Raw genomic sequence first — 15,713 nt, 5'->3', positions numbered from 1 at the left:
CTGATTCCTTATGTAATTTCAGATGGACCCCATTTCACTATCTCTTGGTGCATCAGGAAGACCATCATACAAACTTATAGACTTAAAAATCGGGCAGCACCCCTTCCTGTCAAGATGCATTCTACTAGGTTCCGTGTTCTTTTTTCTAACTTTTACCAGGTGGATATTCAGGCCTCATTTGATGTCAGCTTTGGTAGCTGGGTCTTTTTGGCAGCTCTTTGATCTGAAGGACTCCCCAGTTTTATTTAGTTTTTTTTGGGTCTGTTAGTCTTCATTGATATGTTACCCACCCCTCAGTTGGACTACTGAGAAAGAAAATAGGATTTGTGTACTCACAGTAAAATCCTTTTCTTAAAGTCCCCTTTGTTTTTTCATGTTCTCTGTACTACTTTGCTGCAAAACTGAGGCATGAAGCTTGTGGGTGGGATTATCCTGTGCTGGCTAATGGTTTCTGTTGCCAGTGTCCATTGCTTCTGAAGGAAATGAAGGACGGTTTGGAGCTAGCCCATTGATATACAGGATGTGTGTTGAGAATAAATGACACTCCAACTCACACATACTGCACAGCACCTGTGCTATTAGTGTACCATAATGCACTGATGTGAATCATTTGGGTTGTGCTGCAATGATAAAATAATGTTGCAGGTACATTGTTTATGCACTGAGGATGCCTGGTAGCCTAATAAAATGACCGGGTTTCCCCAATTTGCAGAAGGCCAATTTTGAATATTGCTATATATGTTGCAGTTTTACACTTTTTATATGCAGCAGCATTGTACATCTTTAGATTAGACGGTTGCTTACTTTTTTTTATTTGGCATCTGTTGTATCTGCAAAAATGCATTGGCATAACATTTGAAGCAATGCTCTCATTTTATGTTTGTTTCTTTGTCCCAGGCCCAATTCTGGTGATCACAGAATATTGCCAACATGGTGACCTGTTGAACTTCTTGAGGAGAAAAGCAGAGGGAATGAATGATATTTTTACAGCTTATCTGACTGATTCCACCGGCAACTACAAAAATATGTCAGTGGAGCAAAAATACGTAGCCAGGTAATCATTAAAAATGTATGTCAGTGGTTTATATGGATAGTGGGTGGGAGCACACTGTAACAAGAACTCAAATGATTTATTTAATAAATGATTCCAGATAAAAACATCATAGCACTACAACCCAGAAGATACATTTGTGGATGCGTATAATGATAGAAAGCTCTTAATCACAACACAGCTGAGAGCACTACCATTATGATAACCCTACATGTTTCAAAGCAACCGTACAAGCTCAGTCAGCAATCGGTGTATCCCACAATCACAGAAGCATACAAATGATTAAAATGATTGAACACTGATATAATGAAAACTTGTTGATATTTCATGTAAATGAAAACCAAATAGGCAATTTCCAGAAGAAAGGGGCAGATAATACTCTAACTTTAATAAAACCATTTGACGCATTTCAACACTATCCACGCTCTCTTGTTAGAAGTAACAACATATTGTGAATGCACAATTAAATTCACAGGAAATCCTCCATTCAAATGAGGAATTCTAAAACCCCTAGTCATTAATTCCTAATTTTCTTTTATTTATATATATGGTAAGAACTATATAGTTTATAGTAAAATGCATATCCCATATCAAATTGCATAATCATTCACAAAATACATATTACATTTATAAATAAAAAAAAAGAATAAATCACTACACTAATAGAAAAGTAAATTAAATACATTCAATTAATTCCCAAAAGAACCACTCTGAAGGCCAACAGAAAAAATATCAACCAATGTATGTAACGGCTCAATGTGGTGACCTTCCAGACCTACAGCGTGAACCTATTCAGGGTAGGCTGGATTGGGCCATCAAGATTTGAACGAAGCCTATTTTATATGCCTTTACAATGTTTTTTATTACAATGACATGTACCATTTGCAACAATCTTAATTGTTATGTTCTCTTTTGATAAAATAAAAAATGTATACATAAAAAAAAGAGAGAGAGACAGAAACATTGCTAGGTCCACACAACCGCACCGTTGACTTTCCACACCCCACTGAGCCACAAATAACCAAATGAGGAGGATCATAATTAATCTAGTTAGCTCAAATAACATTATCAGATAGGCATCCGAACTTCCATAATAAAGACACTTAATCAGGGGAAAAGTAAAAAACTGAAATGGGTCATTAGACCTGACAAAACATATAAAAGTACAATACAATGGGAAAGCATTCCATTGTGCCACAACTAAAATTACTACAAATATACAGTATATGTGACCCTGAAGTGTAAAAGGAATAAACATAGAATCAAATGAAATGTAATGTCTAAAATAACCAAATCCAATTCTAATAAATTAAATCAATTCTAATAAATTGCCTATAACACAGAGTTCAATTAAATCTTTCCAAAGTCTCATTTAAACCATTTGGTACATTTATTTTGTATATACAAAAAGCTTGCTTTAATATCTTGATGATGGGAATTGTAGGCTGTAAGGAACGATATTTTATCCTCCTACTTTTTAGGACCATTCCCTCTTTTCTTTAGAAATAAACATTGACCTTTTGTATAATTTTTTGTTTTATTCAAAGCCCCATTAGGGAGACCCACTGCATATTTTCTATTGATGAATCTTTAATGTATGATTAAGGCTTCCCTCTCGAAATCAACATCATTGATTTCGAGAGGGAGGCCTAAATAAGTGGTCTTGGGCCTTGGTATTTTAAATTGTCCAAAGGGGATATTGGTTACCCAAAGCAAGTGGGTGTTAGTAGATATCAATTCACCTGGTTTTACTGTAAGGGGGATATCTAAAAAGTTAATCTTTGTTATACCACTCATAGCTGTAAACTTCAGGCCTCAATTGGTATTATTCTATGTTTCTATGAAAAAAATCTCTATAGAGAAAGAATCATCACTACAAATGCTGGTAATATCATCTATAAAGCAATGATAGAGCACAAAGTTTGCACCGAGATCCAGATAATTGTACACAGATTTAAAAACAACCCCAAATAAAGATTTACAAAACTCAATGTAAACCTCGTTCCCATTTTGTCCACTTAATATGAAGATAAAGCCTATGTAAAAAGTTAAATAAATTGTTTTTTATTCGAATATATTCTACAGACTAAAATAAAATTCTGTTGGTCCATTGGCAAAAAATGGTCTTGCTGACGATATTTAATCACTTTTCTGGTGAAGAATATTCTAACAAGTGTAGCTACTGTACATCCAGTGTTAACCAGCAATAACCAGAGGTCCATACAGTGTCCACTTTTCTTAACAGGTCAAGGTTGTCTTTTATATAAGATGGTTATTGTATAACAAACCTCTGAAGTTGCAAGTCTATATAATGTGAAAAAATACTTGTTAGAGCATTTATTCCTGAAATAATGGAATGATCAGTTGAATTATGTTATTTTTTTTGTAAATTCTTTTTTAACCAATTTACTGAGATCCAAAACCTAGCCATGTGGGCATATTCCTTGCCTAGAAGTACAAAATAAGCAACTTACAAGAATAAAAAAGAAAAAACTACAAAACAATAGCGAGCACAGCAAAGTCAGTCACACTGAGTAGCACCAAGTTCAACTATCATTGAAATTGATAGCTGGCATAGATGGGTGTAGTTGGTCTCTTCGTATCCCACTTACACCTATCAGCTGTTTGTAAAAAGACAGTATCTCTCCCCCTCAAATAAAGATTTTATCTATAATCTTGTTATGGACTTAAGCTGTTTGTGATCAACAATGTTAGGCAGTCAAGCCTCTAGACTCATACATAGCTTTACAAACTAACTTTTCCAAAGTCCAATGTGGGAGCCATAGAAGATTTCCATTTTAATACAATAACTTTCCTAGCAAAAAATAAAAGACGGAAAAATGTCCCGGCTGCATGAGTGGAGGTCAGTGGTTTCACCAGACCCAACAAGCAAGTGACTGAGATGGTAGTCAATGCTAAATTAAAATATATTATATACTGTACATGTCAGAATGCTTGCATGTCAGGGCATTCCCAAAACATAAGAAAATAACTCTCAGTGTCATGGAGAAACTTCCAACAGTGTGGAGGAGTGATAGAGTATATCTTGCATAACATTTGCGGAAGTAGATAAATCCTATGCAGCATTTTGGATTTTATTAATCTGGCTCTAGCAAAAACCAAATTAAGTGACATTAAGCATGATCTTTGAGAGTACCTTGAAAGTCCCATGTTTGAATTCTCTATGTGTATTTATGTTGTAAATATATATATATATATATATATATATATATATATATATATATATATATATATATATATATAATATAATGGTGCAAAGCAACAGTTTCAGTTGATTGTTGTCTGTTTACATTTTTTTGTTGTGTTTTTTTTAGCTCTTTTATTTTTATTTATGTATATTTATAGTGAGAGTGAATTTGGGAATGAGGGCATGTCCACGTATGTTGATATGAGACCAGCAACCTCCAACAAGTCAACAAAAGGTATGTTATAAGGCATAATACATAAAGCCTAGATGGTAAAGGTACCCTGTAAGGAAATATATCACCTACAGCAGAGGCTGATCAATATACACATATGTCTGTTGAGCTCCCACAGGGATAAAAATATGACTAGCACTCCCTGGCAGGTATTATGCCAACTCCAAATGGAGCATGTGGAAGCATGTCATGATGAGGGAAGTTCCCTCTAAGTATTGCAAACTACCTTTCCCCAGCATCTTCTATAGCTCAAGGTGGCAACATCCTGGGCCTGGCATTGCATGGGAACTTATTTTTATTTTTCTAATGTTGCATTTGGATAGGAAGAGGATGGGGGGGGGGGGGGGGGGGGTCCTGAGCTATTTATCAATATAGATTTCCTTTACCACGTTCCAACCGCTCATTTGATGGTGGCAGTATGGCACTCCTGTGCGAATCGCCTTAGCTACCCGTGATTGCTCCTGAGAAGGACAGAACAGAGATCTGTCAATTTAAACCTACGTCTGTTCCTAGTACTTAGGAACAGCGATCGGTCTCCTCCCCCAGTCAGTACCATTCCCTTACAGTTAGAAACACACTGAGGGGACACACTTAACCTCTTTATCACCCCCTAGTGTTAACCCCTTTCCTGACAATGACATTTATACAGTAATCAGTGGCTATTTTTAGCTCTGTATAAATGTCAGTGATCCCAAAAAAAGTGTCAAAAGTGTCCAATCTGTCCGCCGCAATGTCGCAGTCCCGATAAAAATCGCAGATCGCCGCCATTACTAGTTAATTGACTTTTTTGTTAATAGTGCAAAAAATAAAGACCACAGAGGTAATCAAATAACACCAAAATAAAGCTCTATTTGTGGTAAAAAAAAAACGTCAATTTTGTTTGTTTGGGTACAACGTTGCACGACCGCGCAATTGTCAGTTAAAAGGATGCAGTGCCACATCGCAAAAAAATTGCCTAGTCAGGAAGGGGGTAAATCCTTCTGGGGTTGAAGTGGTTAAAGCACCTTGACAACACAATTGTCTGTGATTCCCCACAGCTATCTATTTCCCATTGCTGATTTATCATGTCTTGTTCTCCTTATGCTTCTGTGTGGCGGCAGCCATCTTGGTAGAAGAGCAGTGCAAATCTTCCTATGAGCTGTAGTAGAGGTAAAGGTTTAGGAAGCAATGAGCCACAGAATGACGGAAGTAGAAGTAGGAAGATCCCTGTAGTGCAGGCCCTGAGGTACAGCTTACGGTCAATGAAAGGGTCACAATAGTGGCATTACCAAATCTCACTCAAAATCTCATGGGACTCTAGCAGTCACAGACAGCAGGGCTTGAGATCTCACACTGCAAATATACAGCTATGAGGCTCAAGGCCAAGGGGGTTCACTGATATTTTTCATGAATTTAAAACAAAACATACTCATTCAAGGTACTTTTTAGGCACAATTACTGTTTCTAAATGTTCCCTTTAATATAGCAAATGTTCACTTTTTAGGTGCAGGTCCACTTTACCTGCTAATTACAGAATACATTTTATGACTGCATTCTTTTAAAATCCAGCTTTGTTATTAGGCTAAAAGAACCAATAACATGCTGTAGCAAACAATTAGTAATCAGCTAAAATATAATACTGGCTCACTGTGGAATTCATCATATAACTGCTAATGCTTTACAGCTGTTAAAGAAATAGCTCCTGTACATGTTAGATCATTCATACACTCTGGCTATAAAATAACTTTATATTTCAGGAAATTCTTCAGTGAATGAAGTTGAGGATGACACAGACGACCATTTGCCTTTGGATCTACATGATCTTCTAAACTTTTCTAATCAAATTGCACAGGGAATGTCATTTTTGGCCTCTAAGAATGTAAGTCACCATATCTAACACTTAAAAACTGCTGATAAACCATACAATGGATAATGCAGTAGAGGAATTAAAAGCTTTTATTGGTAAAAAATGTTAAAGGTTCAACATAACTAAGCAACTGAAGGTAGCATTACATGATGGGGAAGTTTTATGCTGTTATACAAGACAGCCTTCCTGTTCAGTAATACCATTACACAACAAAATTGTCTGCACTTAACTATTTTCATTTTCTAGTGCACTGTGATACAGCTTATTTGCAGGGTAATGAGAAACTAAATGTATATCTAAACCAATCATAAGCCTCAAAAATTTAAGCTGAGCATACGATGGTGAAATACAATTGTAGGGATGACACTTTGGACAAGGTGTCTGTCATGTACAAATTTAGTTTTTGCCTCAGAACATTAAAGGGGTTCTGAGGGTTAATTATGTAGGTTTAAATTTGACATCAGTTTGGCTGGGCTGTGTTAGAGTTCTGCCTGGTCATGTGTACAGTTAGGTGCACATGACAGGCTCAGAACCAGGCCTGGTTGGCTGCTTTAGGTATCAGCGTTCCCGGAGCCAGTGGGTGCACCTGGCCCTGCTGAGGAGTCTGGGGAAGGGTACTTAAGATGTTGAAGTCACATGTTTCAGGTTCATTCGTGAGGCCATAGCTGCCTGTTCCTGATTCTGGACCGGGGTAGCCCCGCAAGGGGTCCCAGTCACGGGAGCGTTCGTCGCTCCACAACATGCTTCGGATGGTTAACCCCAATAGACCCACCTGGTCTGGGGTAAGGATCCATCTGTTCCCGAGTCTTGGAAGCGGCTGGTCCAAGGCGCAGTAATTGAGGGAGGATTCAAGGCGTCCGGGTGTGCTCTTGGCTTGGAGGGGCACCGCAGCTTGTTTAAGTGACCGGGGAGGACTCTTCGGAGGAGGGCCAACAAGCTGGCATCCCGAGAAGTGCCTGGTTGCTGGGTTGTGAAGGACATCAGCGAATTCACACTTTTTCCAGTACTGCCAAGGAGACAGAGAAAGTTCCAGGTACTGAGGAAAAGGTTCCTGTTCACTTTCTGTTACAAATTACTCAAGGTCAGAGATTTCACAAGTTCTGGATCAAAGTGCTGACTGCCATAATCTCTGGCTAGAGATTTGTTCAGCCTTGAAGCAACCAGCTGCGAGTGGCTACTCTCTGGGTGGTATTAGAGACTTTCTGATAATTAGCAGTTCAAGGTGACTGAGTTTCTTCACCCTTGCCCTCTGTTCCCAAACGAGACTGTGTTGTTTGATGTTACCCCTGCAAATAAAAACCTTTCTAAAGGACTTTTATGGTGTCAGTGTCCAAAGTTGTTGGGTACTAACCTTGGGAACCCCTAGACGTGGAAGAACCAGCCAAGCGGAGGTAACCTGTAAGCCCATAAGTTAAGGCTGCCCTGCCAAGGGTTATGGCCGCTACACAATATAGTAAACGTTGCATGTCAATGTGATCAGCAAATCAAAAGGTATAGTCAGCTGAATTTGCAGGTCTTGAGTTATCCTTGATTCTGCACTTCGCTGCTTTCTTAGAGACCAATAGGTAGGTTTACATGTTGGGAACCATATACTCAAGCTCACATTGAGTGAAGGTTTGGCTTTGACTTCAGTTACCTAACTCTCTAAATGTATTGATCATGTTAATATCCAGACTCCTCAAAGCTAGAGTCTTCTCATGCATTTTTTTTACTCTCAGCTTAAATGTGTTAGGTCTGTGACCTGTTCACGTAAAGAATACTTTCTTTACATACATACCAGTATGCCTAATAAATGAATCCAATACACCAGAAAAAAATGAAATATTGCAAGATATAGTAACATTTGACCAACAGTAATAACTGGATACATAAGCATGACATCTATAAATGAGATCCTGCACCTATCATTGATAAAACAGAATCAATAAGAAGGTTTCACATATGACTAATATTCAGCACCTATCACTACAACTCACAGTGTATGGCCCAGGATAATGTTCGATATTCTAGTGTAGGTTGGTGTAGCATTGGATAAACTGAAGGAATTGAAAAGAAGAGAACAAATGGAAAAGTCAAAAGGTCTGATGGAAGCAGCTGTGGGCTAGCGGTAGGAGTGCCCCAGCTCTGATTCCCATGGAGACCCATGGAATCCGAAAAATGGGCACATAGAAAAGATGCCACTCGTCAGTCCTTTTCACTCCCCTTGCAACCCAGGACCCAGGACCCCACCTTCCCCAAAACTAAAAAGCATAAGAAAAAAATCATACCATCCCTCCCAAAATGTTTTTGTTTATCATTATTTTATACTAGCTAGTTTTTCATGGATCATGATTAGGGATGAGACGAACACCCCCCGGTTCGGTTCGCACCAGAACTTTCGAACGAACCCCAAATTCGTACGAACTTTAGAACCCCATTGAAGTCTATGGGACTCGAATGTTCGAAATTAAAAGTGCTAATTTTAACGGCTAATATGCAAGATGCTGTCCTAAAAAGGGTTTGGGGACCTGGCTCCTGCCCCAGGGGACATGGGTCAATGCCTAAAATGTTTTTAAAAATGGCCGTTTTGGCGGGAGCACTGATTTTAATGATGATTAAAGTGAAAAAAATGTGAAATATTCCTTTAAATATCGTGCCTGCGGGGTGTCTGTAGTATGCCTGTGAAGTGCCACGTGTTTCCCGTGTTTAGAACAGTCCCTGCACAAAATGACATTTAACGGAAATAACATCATTTAAAACTGCTTGCGGTTTTAATGTTATATCTGGTTCCTGCAATATGGTTGAAAATCATTGAGAAAAATGGCATGGGTAGCCCTCCCTGCCCATTACCAGCCCTTTTGGGTCTTGTATGCATATTAAGGGGAACCCCATACCCATATTAAAAAAAGGAAATACGTGTGGCCCCCAGGCCCTATATACTCAGAACAGCAGTATGCAGGCGGTGCAAACAAGACAGGGACTGTGTAGGTTTATTGTGTTAAGTTGAATCTGTTTGTAATTTTCAACTGGTACATTTTTAAAGTGTAGCGCCAGTCAAAAAAACTATTTTTAAGCTTTTTGGAAAACATAGGGAAGGGTTATCACCCCTGTATAATTTGTTTTGTCGTCCATCTTTTTTCATCTCACTTGCTGTTGTCTCCTTCCGTTTGCAAGTAGGAGATGTTTGTATGTTGGATGTTTGAAAGTAGGGGCCTGCCCTATATGCTCTGCAGAAATGGCGGAACAAGGTGTTGGTTTTGCCACAACATTGTAAGCCCTCAAAGTGACTCTTGGTGGGCGCTGGAGCGCCCTGCTGTGAATGATTATATCAAGAATTTTAATTACATGCCATTGTTGAACAGTGGTAGAAAAATTGACCTTTGGTGGTTGTGGTGCTGGTGCCACAACACTATAAGTCCTCACAATTACTCTGGGTGGGCACAGGAAAGGGCCTTCCTGTGAAATATTATATCAAGAATTGTAATTACATGTCCCTGTTAAACAGGGGTAGAAAAATTGGGCCTTAGGCACTGGTGCTGGTGCCACGACACTGCAACCTCTCCCATATACTCTTGTTTTATTGCAGGAATTAGCCCTGCTGCAGAGCATTGCATCAAAAATTGTAATTAAACTCCCCTGTTAAACAGGGGCAGAAAAATTGGGCCTTAGGCACTGGTGCTGGTGCCACGACACTGCAACCTCTCCCATATACTCTAGTTTTAGTGCAGGAATTAGCCCTGCTGCAAAGCATTGCATCAAAAATTGTAATTAAACACCCCTGTTAAACAGGGGCAGAAAAATTGGGCTGATGGCATCACCCAGAACCAGAAATGTTCTTCCAACATATCAGCGGAGGAGGAAGAGGATAGACAATCAACATAACAGGACAGTCACTCAGCATCAGCATAGGCAGTCTTGAAGGGATGTGATATTTCAAAAAAAAATTATTCGGTTACATCAGCTTCAGGTGCTTGCTAGCTGTGGGTGATCCAAGACTGATTCATCTTGATGAAGGTCAGTCGATCAACTGATTCGGTGGACAGGCGCACCCTGTGATCGCTAACAAAGCCACCAGCAGCACTGAAGGTGCGTTCCGAAAGAACGCTGGATGCAGGACAGGCCAGTAGCTCAATTGTATACTGTGCAAGCTCTGGCCAGTGATCCATCCTCAAGACCCAGTAAGCCAGAGGATTTTCAGTGGGAAAGGTGTCCAAGTCTGATCTTGCCCCTAGGTATTCCTGCACCATGTAAATCAGACGCTGGCGATGGTTGCTGGAACCGGTCATACCTTGGGGCTGCGGACTAAAAAATTGTCTGAAAGCATCGGTCAGACGGCCACCTTTTCCACCGCTCCTTCTGACCGATGCCTCAGCAACACGTTGTCCAGGACCAGGAGTTTGTAACCTCCCAGTCTCTGGGAACGCGTTGCACTGACCTTTCTGCAAGGCCTCCCGGAGATGTCTCATCCTCTGCTCCCTCTGTGACGGCAAGATAAGGTCAGCAACCTTACCCTTGTACCGTGGATCAAGGAGAGTGGCCAGCCAGTAATGGTCCCTCTCCTTGATCCGAAGAATACAAGGATCCTTCCGCAACCTTTGCAGGATCAGGGAGGCCATGCAGCGTAGGTTAGCTGAGGCATTCGGTCCGGAGTCCTCTGGGTCACTAAGGACAACATGATCCGCAGCTACCTCCTCCCAGCCACGTACAAGTCCACGGGTTTCTTGGGACTGTAAATCATCCCTACAAGACTGCTGCTGCTGATGCTGAGTGCCAGCCTCCACCTCCATGCTGACACAATCCTCCTCCTCCTCCTTCTCCTCATCCTCTTCCTGTGTGATGGGTGGTACAGCAGGAACACTGTCTGGATAAAGGGGGCCTTGAGAGGCAAGGAAGTCCTCCTCTTCCTGCCTCTGTTCTGCCTCAAGTGCCCTGTCCATTATTCCACGCAGCGTATGCTCCAAGAGGTGGACAAGAGGTACAGTGTCACTGATGCATGCACTGTCACTGCTCACCATCCTTGTGGCCTCCTCAAACGGTGACAGGACAGTGCATGCATCCCTGATCATGCCCCACTGGCGTGGTGAGAAAAAACCAAGCTCCCCTGACCCTGTCCTGGTGCCGTAGTCGCACAGGTACTCATTGATGGCCCTCTGCTGCGTGTGCAGCCGCTGCAGCATGGCCAACGTTGAGTTCCACCTGGTGGGCATGTCACATATAAGGCGGTTCTTGGGCAAGTTCAACTTCTTTTTGGAGCTCAGCCAGCCGAGCACAGGCATTAAATGATCGGCGGAAATGCACACAGTCTTTCCTGGCCTGCTTCAGGACATCCTGTAAGCCCAGGTACCTGCCCAAGAACCGCTGCACCACCAGGTTAAGGACGTGTGCTACACAGGGCACATGGGTCAGTTGTCCCTGTCGGAGGGCGGAGAGGAGATTGGTGCCATTGTTGCAAACCACCATTCCTGGCTTAAGCTGGCGTGGCATCAACCACCTCTCGGCCTGCCCCTGCAGAGCTGACAAAACATCCGCCCCAGTGTGACTCCTGTCCCCCAAACAAACCAGCGCAAGCACGGCATGACATCATTTTGTCTGCGTACTTGCGTAGCCCCTGGAACGCCTACGGAGCACCGCTGGTTCTGAGGACAGAGCACTGGAAGAGGCCATGGAGGAAGAAGAAGAGGAGGGGGTGGAGGAGAGAGGTGTGTCACAACCAATAGTAGCATTTTGGAGGCGTGGTGGCGGAACAACCTCCAACACTACTGCACCTTGTCCTGCATCCTTCCCAGCTGCCAGAAGAGTGACCCAATGGGCCGTGAAAGACAGGTAACGTCCCTGTCCATGCCTGCTGGACCATGAGTCAGCGGTAATATGCACCTTACCTCTGACCGCCCTGTCCAGCGAGGCAAGGACATTGCCTTCCACATGCCAGTAGAGAGCCGGAATCGCCTTCCGTGAGAAAAAGTGGCGTTTGGGGACCTGCCACTGAGGAACCGCACATTGTACAAACTCACGGAAGGGGGCCGAGTCTACCAACTGAAAAGGCAGCAGTTGAAGTGCTAGCAATTTAGCCAAGCTAGCATTCAACCGCTGGGCATGTGGATAGCTGGGAGTGAACTTCTTTGCCTGCTATAATCGGACGTGGGTGTACTGCTAGCAGAGTGCCCGGAAGCACTTGGCTGTGACACACCTAATTCTACACCTTCATTCCTCTCAGAGCAGGTTTCAGAGAGGACTGAAGGTCTAGTAGGGTTGGAGATCCCAGCTGATGAGGAGCAAGGAGAGGTCGGCTTTGTTCTTTGGTGTGGGTCTTTGAGGTACGCTTGCCAACGAGCTGCATGGCAGGTCAACATATGTCTGGTCAAGCATGTGGTGCCCAAGCGGCTGATGTTTTGGCCACACGAGATACGCTTGAGACATATGTTGAAAATAGCAGCGGTGCGATCTGATGCACTCGTCTCAAAAAAGGCCCACATCAAAGAACTTTTAGAATAACGCGCAGAGGCAGTGCCCTGCACAGGCGGAGCTCTGCGGTGTGATTCAGTCGGTGTGCTGCCCCTAAGCTGGCCCCCGGAGGGCATCCTGCCTCATTGGACATGTGCCTCCTCCTCCTCCTCTCTCCTACCAGGCACTGACGTGGAGTCAGTGCCCTCATCATCCCCTCCCTCTTCATCGCTGGAGCAAACCTGGCAGTATGCTGCAGCTTGTGGAACATGACTGCCAGATTGCTGTCCTTCTTGAGCATCCCCTCTCTCTGCATTCATGCTACTGCCTTCCTCTAGCTGAGTATCATCATCAGAGCATACAAAACACTGGGCATCCTCCTGGAGCATGTACCCAACACTGTGCTCAAAGAGTTTAGGAGACTCCTCAGGAGGACGTGGTGGGTCTAGGGAAGGAGTCACTGATGATGACATTGAGAGGAGGGAAGACAATGCGTTGGCAGCTGCTTTTCTAGTACCCTGAGACTGGGTGAGAGAGGATGAGGAGGATGAAGAGGGCTTGGTCATCCACTCTACCAAGTCGTTGGCATGTTGCGGCTCAACATGTCCAGCTGCCGAAAAGAAGGACAAGCGTGTCCCATGGCCACGTGCTGATGATGACGATGCACCGCGTCCATGACCAGCACTGTTGTCTCTAGACACAGAGCCTGCTTGCCCTCTTTTATCGGCTCGCGCCTGTCTGCCTCTCCTTGCTGGCCTTCCAGACATGGTAATGGCCTGAAGGGAGTTGGGAAAACCAGCAATTGGGTAGTGTATATTGTGCCGGAGGCACACACAACTTCCACTAACTCCTGCAGATGGCAGATGGCTCAAATAGAGAAGAACTATGTAGGTGGATATAGCGGTGTATACTGGGTTCAGAGCATGCAGACAGCACGCACAAGCTCCTACCGCTGACTGCAAGCTCTATTTAAAACAAGCAAGATAGTTTGCTATATAGGTGGATATAGTGGTGTATACTGGGTTCAGAGCACGCAGACAGCACGCACAAGCTCCTACCGCTGACTGCAAGCTCTATTTAAAACAAGCAAGATAGTTTGCTATATAGGTGGATATAGTGGTGTATACTGGGTTCAGAGCACGCAGACAGCACGCACAAGCTCCTACCGCTGACTGCAAGCTCTATTTAAAACAAGCAAGATAGTTAGCTATATAGGTGGATATAGCGGTGTATACTGGTTTCAGAGCACGCAGACAGCACGCACAAGCTCCTACGGCTGACTGCAAGCTCTATTTAAAATGAGCAAGATAGTTAGCTATATAGGTGGATATAGCGGTGTATACTGGGTTCAGAGCACGCAGAATCTCCTACCGCTGACTGCAAGCTCTATTTAAAACGAGCAAGATAGTTAGCTATATAGGTGGATATAGCGGTGTATACTGTGTTCAGAGCATGCATACAGCACGCACAATCTCCTAACACTGACTGAAAGCTCTATTTAAAACGAGCAAGATAGATAGTTAGCTATATAGGTGGATATAGTGGTGTATACTGGGTTCAGAGCACGCACAATCTCCTAACACTGACTGCAAGCTCTATTATAAAAGATAGATATATCGCTAGCTATATAGGTGAATATAGCAGTGTATACTGTGGTCAGGGCACGCAGACAACAACCACTACAGAAGAGCAAGAACGAAAAATCGGCCCATAACGATCGGTGTATACTGTGTTGAAGGTACACAGAACATCCACTAACTGCTACAGACGCCAACACACTACACAAGGCCGCCGCGCTGGCGGCCTTATATAGTGTGGGGCATGTACTACACAGCCTGAGCTGTGATTGGCCACAGGCATCCTGCCTGTGGCCAATCATGGCTCTCCTCGCTGCGCTGTGATTGGCCAAGCATGCAGAGTCACAGTGCATGCTTGGCCAATCATGAGCCAGCAATGCACTGCGCCATCGCAGTGCATTGTGGGCCGTGAGCGCCACACGAATTTGGCGCGAACGGCCCATAACGTTCGAAATTTGCCGAACGGGCGAACACGAAGCTCATCCCTAATCATGATCATCAATAATTTAATTTTCATAAACTCTAAGCTTACCACAAAGGTTGTCTACCCCTTAGCAATGCCTGTTTTAAAAGCTTTGAATAAAAAGATGAGTTTCTGGGATGACTCAGGAATTCCTGGAATAGGTTTGTTCAATAAGGCTGTTGTAACTGTTTTCAGGACACTTAGTCCTGTCACAGTACATATAAGAGTGAACGTTCAGGTCCAATAGAATTTCACCTTCAGACAGTGCCACCACACATGAGACATGTCCCATGTTTAACCACACTGTCAAAATTTAGGTTTAGAATACCTTTATATATTCTGTCAATCTATATGAACCAGTATTCCGTTTCCATGTTAGTACTTAAATCCCTCTCCTATGCCAGAAGGAGTGGCATCTTATTAGGGGAGTTAACTGTTTTAACTAACTTTGTGTAAAAGAGATGATTCCCTTGTACCCCAGTTCCATCTGTAACTTTTTGTGCCATACTATGCAAGTAATGTGATAGTTGGGGGACTAATCTTCATTAATAGGACCTTTCACCTGCCCATGCTATTACATGGAGGGTTTGTAGCCCCCTTGTAATAGCAATATAGTTAAATGAGGGAAACCATAGGAAAGTCTTAAAAAAATGAAAATGATAAAAAAATATATATATATAAAAAGCACACTGATCGCCCCCCATACACAACCCAATTCAACCCAATGCAAATGAAATGATTAGGGCTTACGCATGTATGTAAACATAAATCACTTCACACATGTGCGGTATCGCCATGAACATCAGAATAATAGCAATAATTCATTGTTAACGCTAAAGTGAGAAATTGTAAAGACCTTTAAAGCATCACCTATGAAAAATCTTGGTTACTATCGTTTTTTGTGCACGTAATTTGA

General features: G+C 42.6%; 1 protein-coding gene across 1 annotated transcript in view; it reads left to right on the top strand.

The window, feature by feature from the left end:
• Nucleotides 1-15,713, top strand: part of CSF1R (colony stimulating factor 1 receptor) — a 129,822-nt gene that overhangs the window by 99,327 nt on the left and 14,782 nt on the right. Inside the window, exons 14-16 of the mRNA XM_077474330.1 lie at nt 898-1,054; nt 4,418-4,494; nt 6,228-6,349. Coding sequence (XP_077330456.1) covers nt 898-1,054; nt 4,418-4,494; nt 6,228-6,349 — 356 coding nt within the window. The remainder of the gene's footprint in view (nt 1-897; nt 1,055-4,417; nt 4,495-6,227; nt 6,350-15,713) is intronic.

The sequence above is a fragment of the Lithobates pipiens genome, unplaced genomic scaffold (assembly GCF_037356315.1).
Source record: "Lithobates pipiens isolate NorthernLeopardFrog02 unplaced genomic scaffold, aLitPip1_a1.2 Scaffold_8, whole genome shotgun sequence".
Lineage (NCBI taxonomy): Eukaryota > Metazoa > Chordata > Amphibia > Anura > Ranidae > Lithobates > Lithobates pipiens.
Note: the sequence above shows the minus strand (reverse complement) of the source record. Positions and strands in the feature narration are given on the sequence as shown.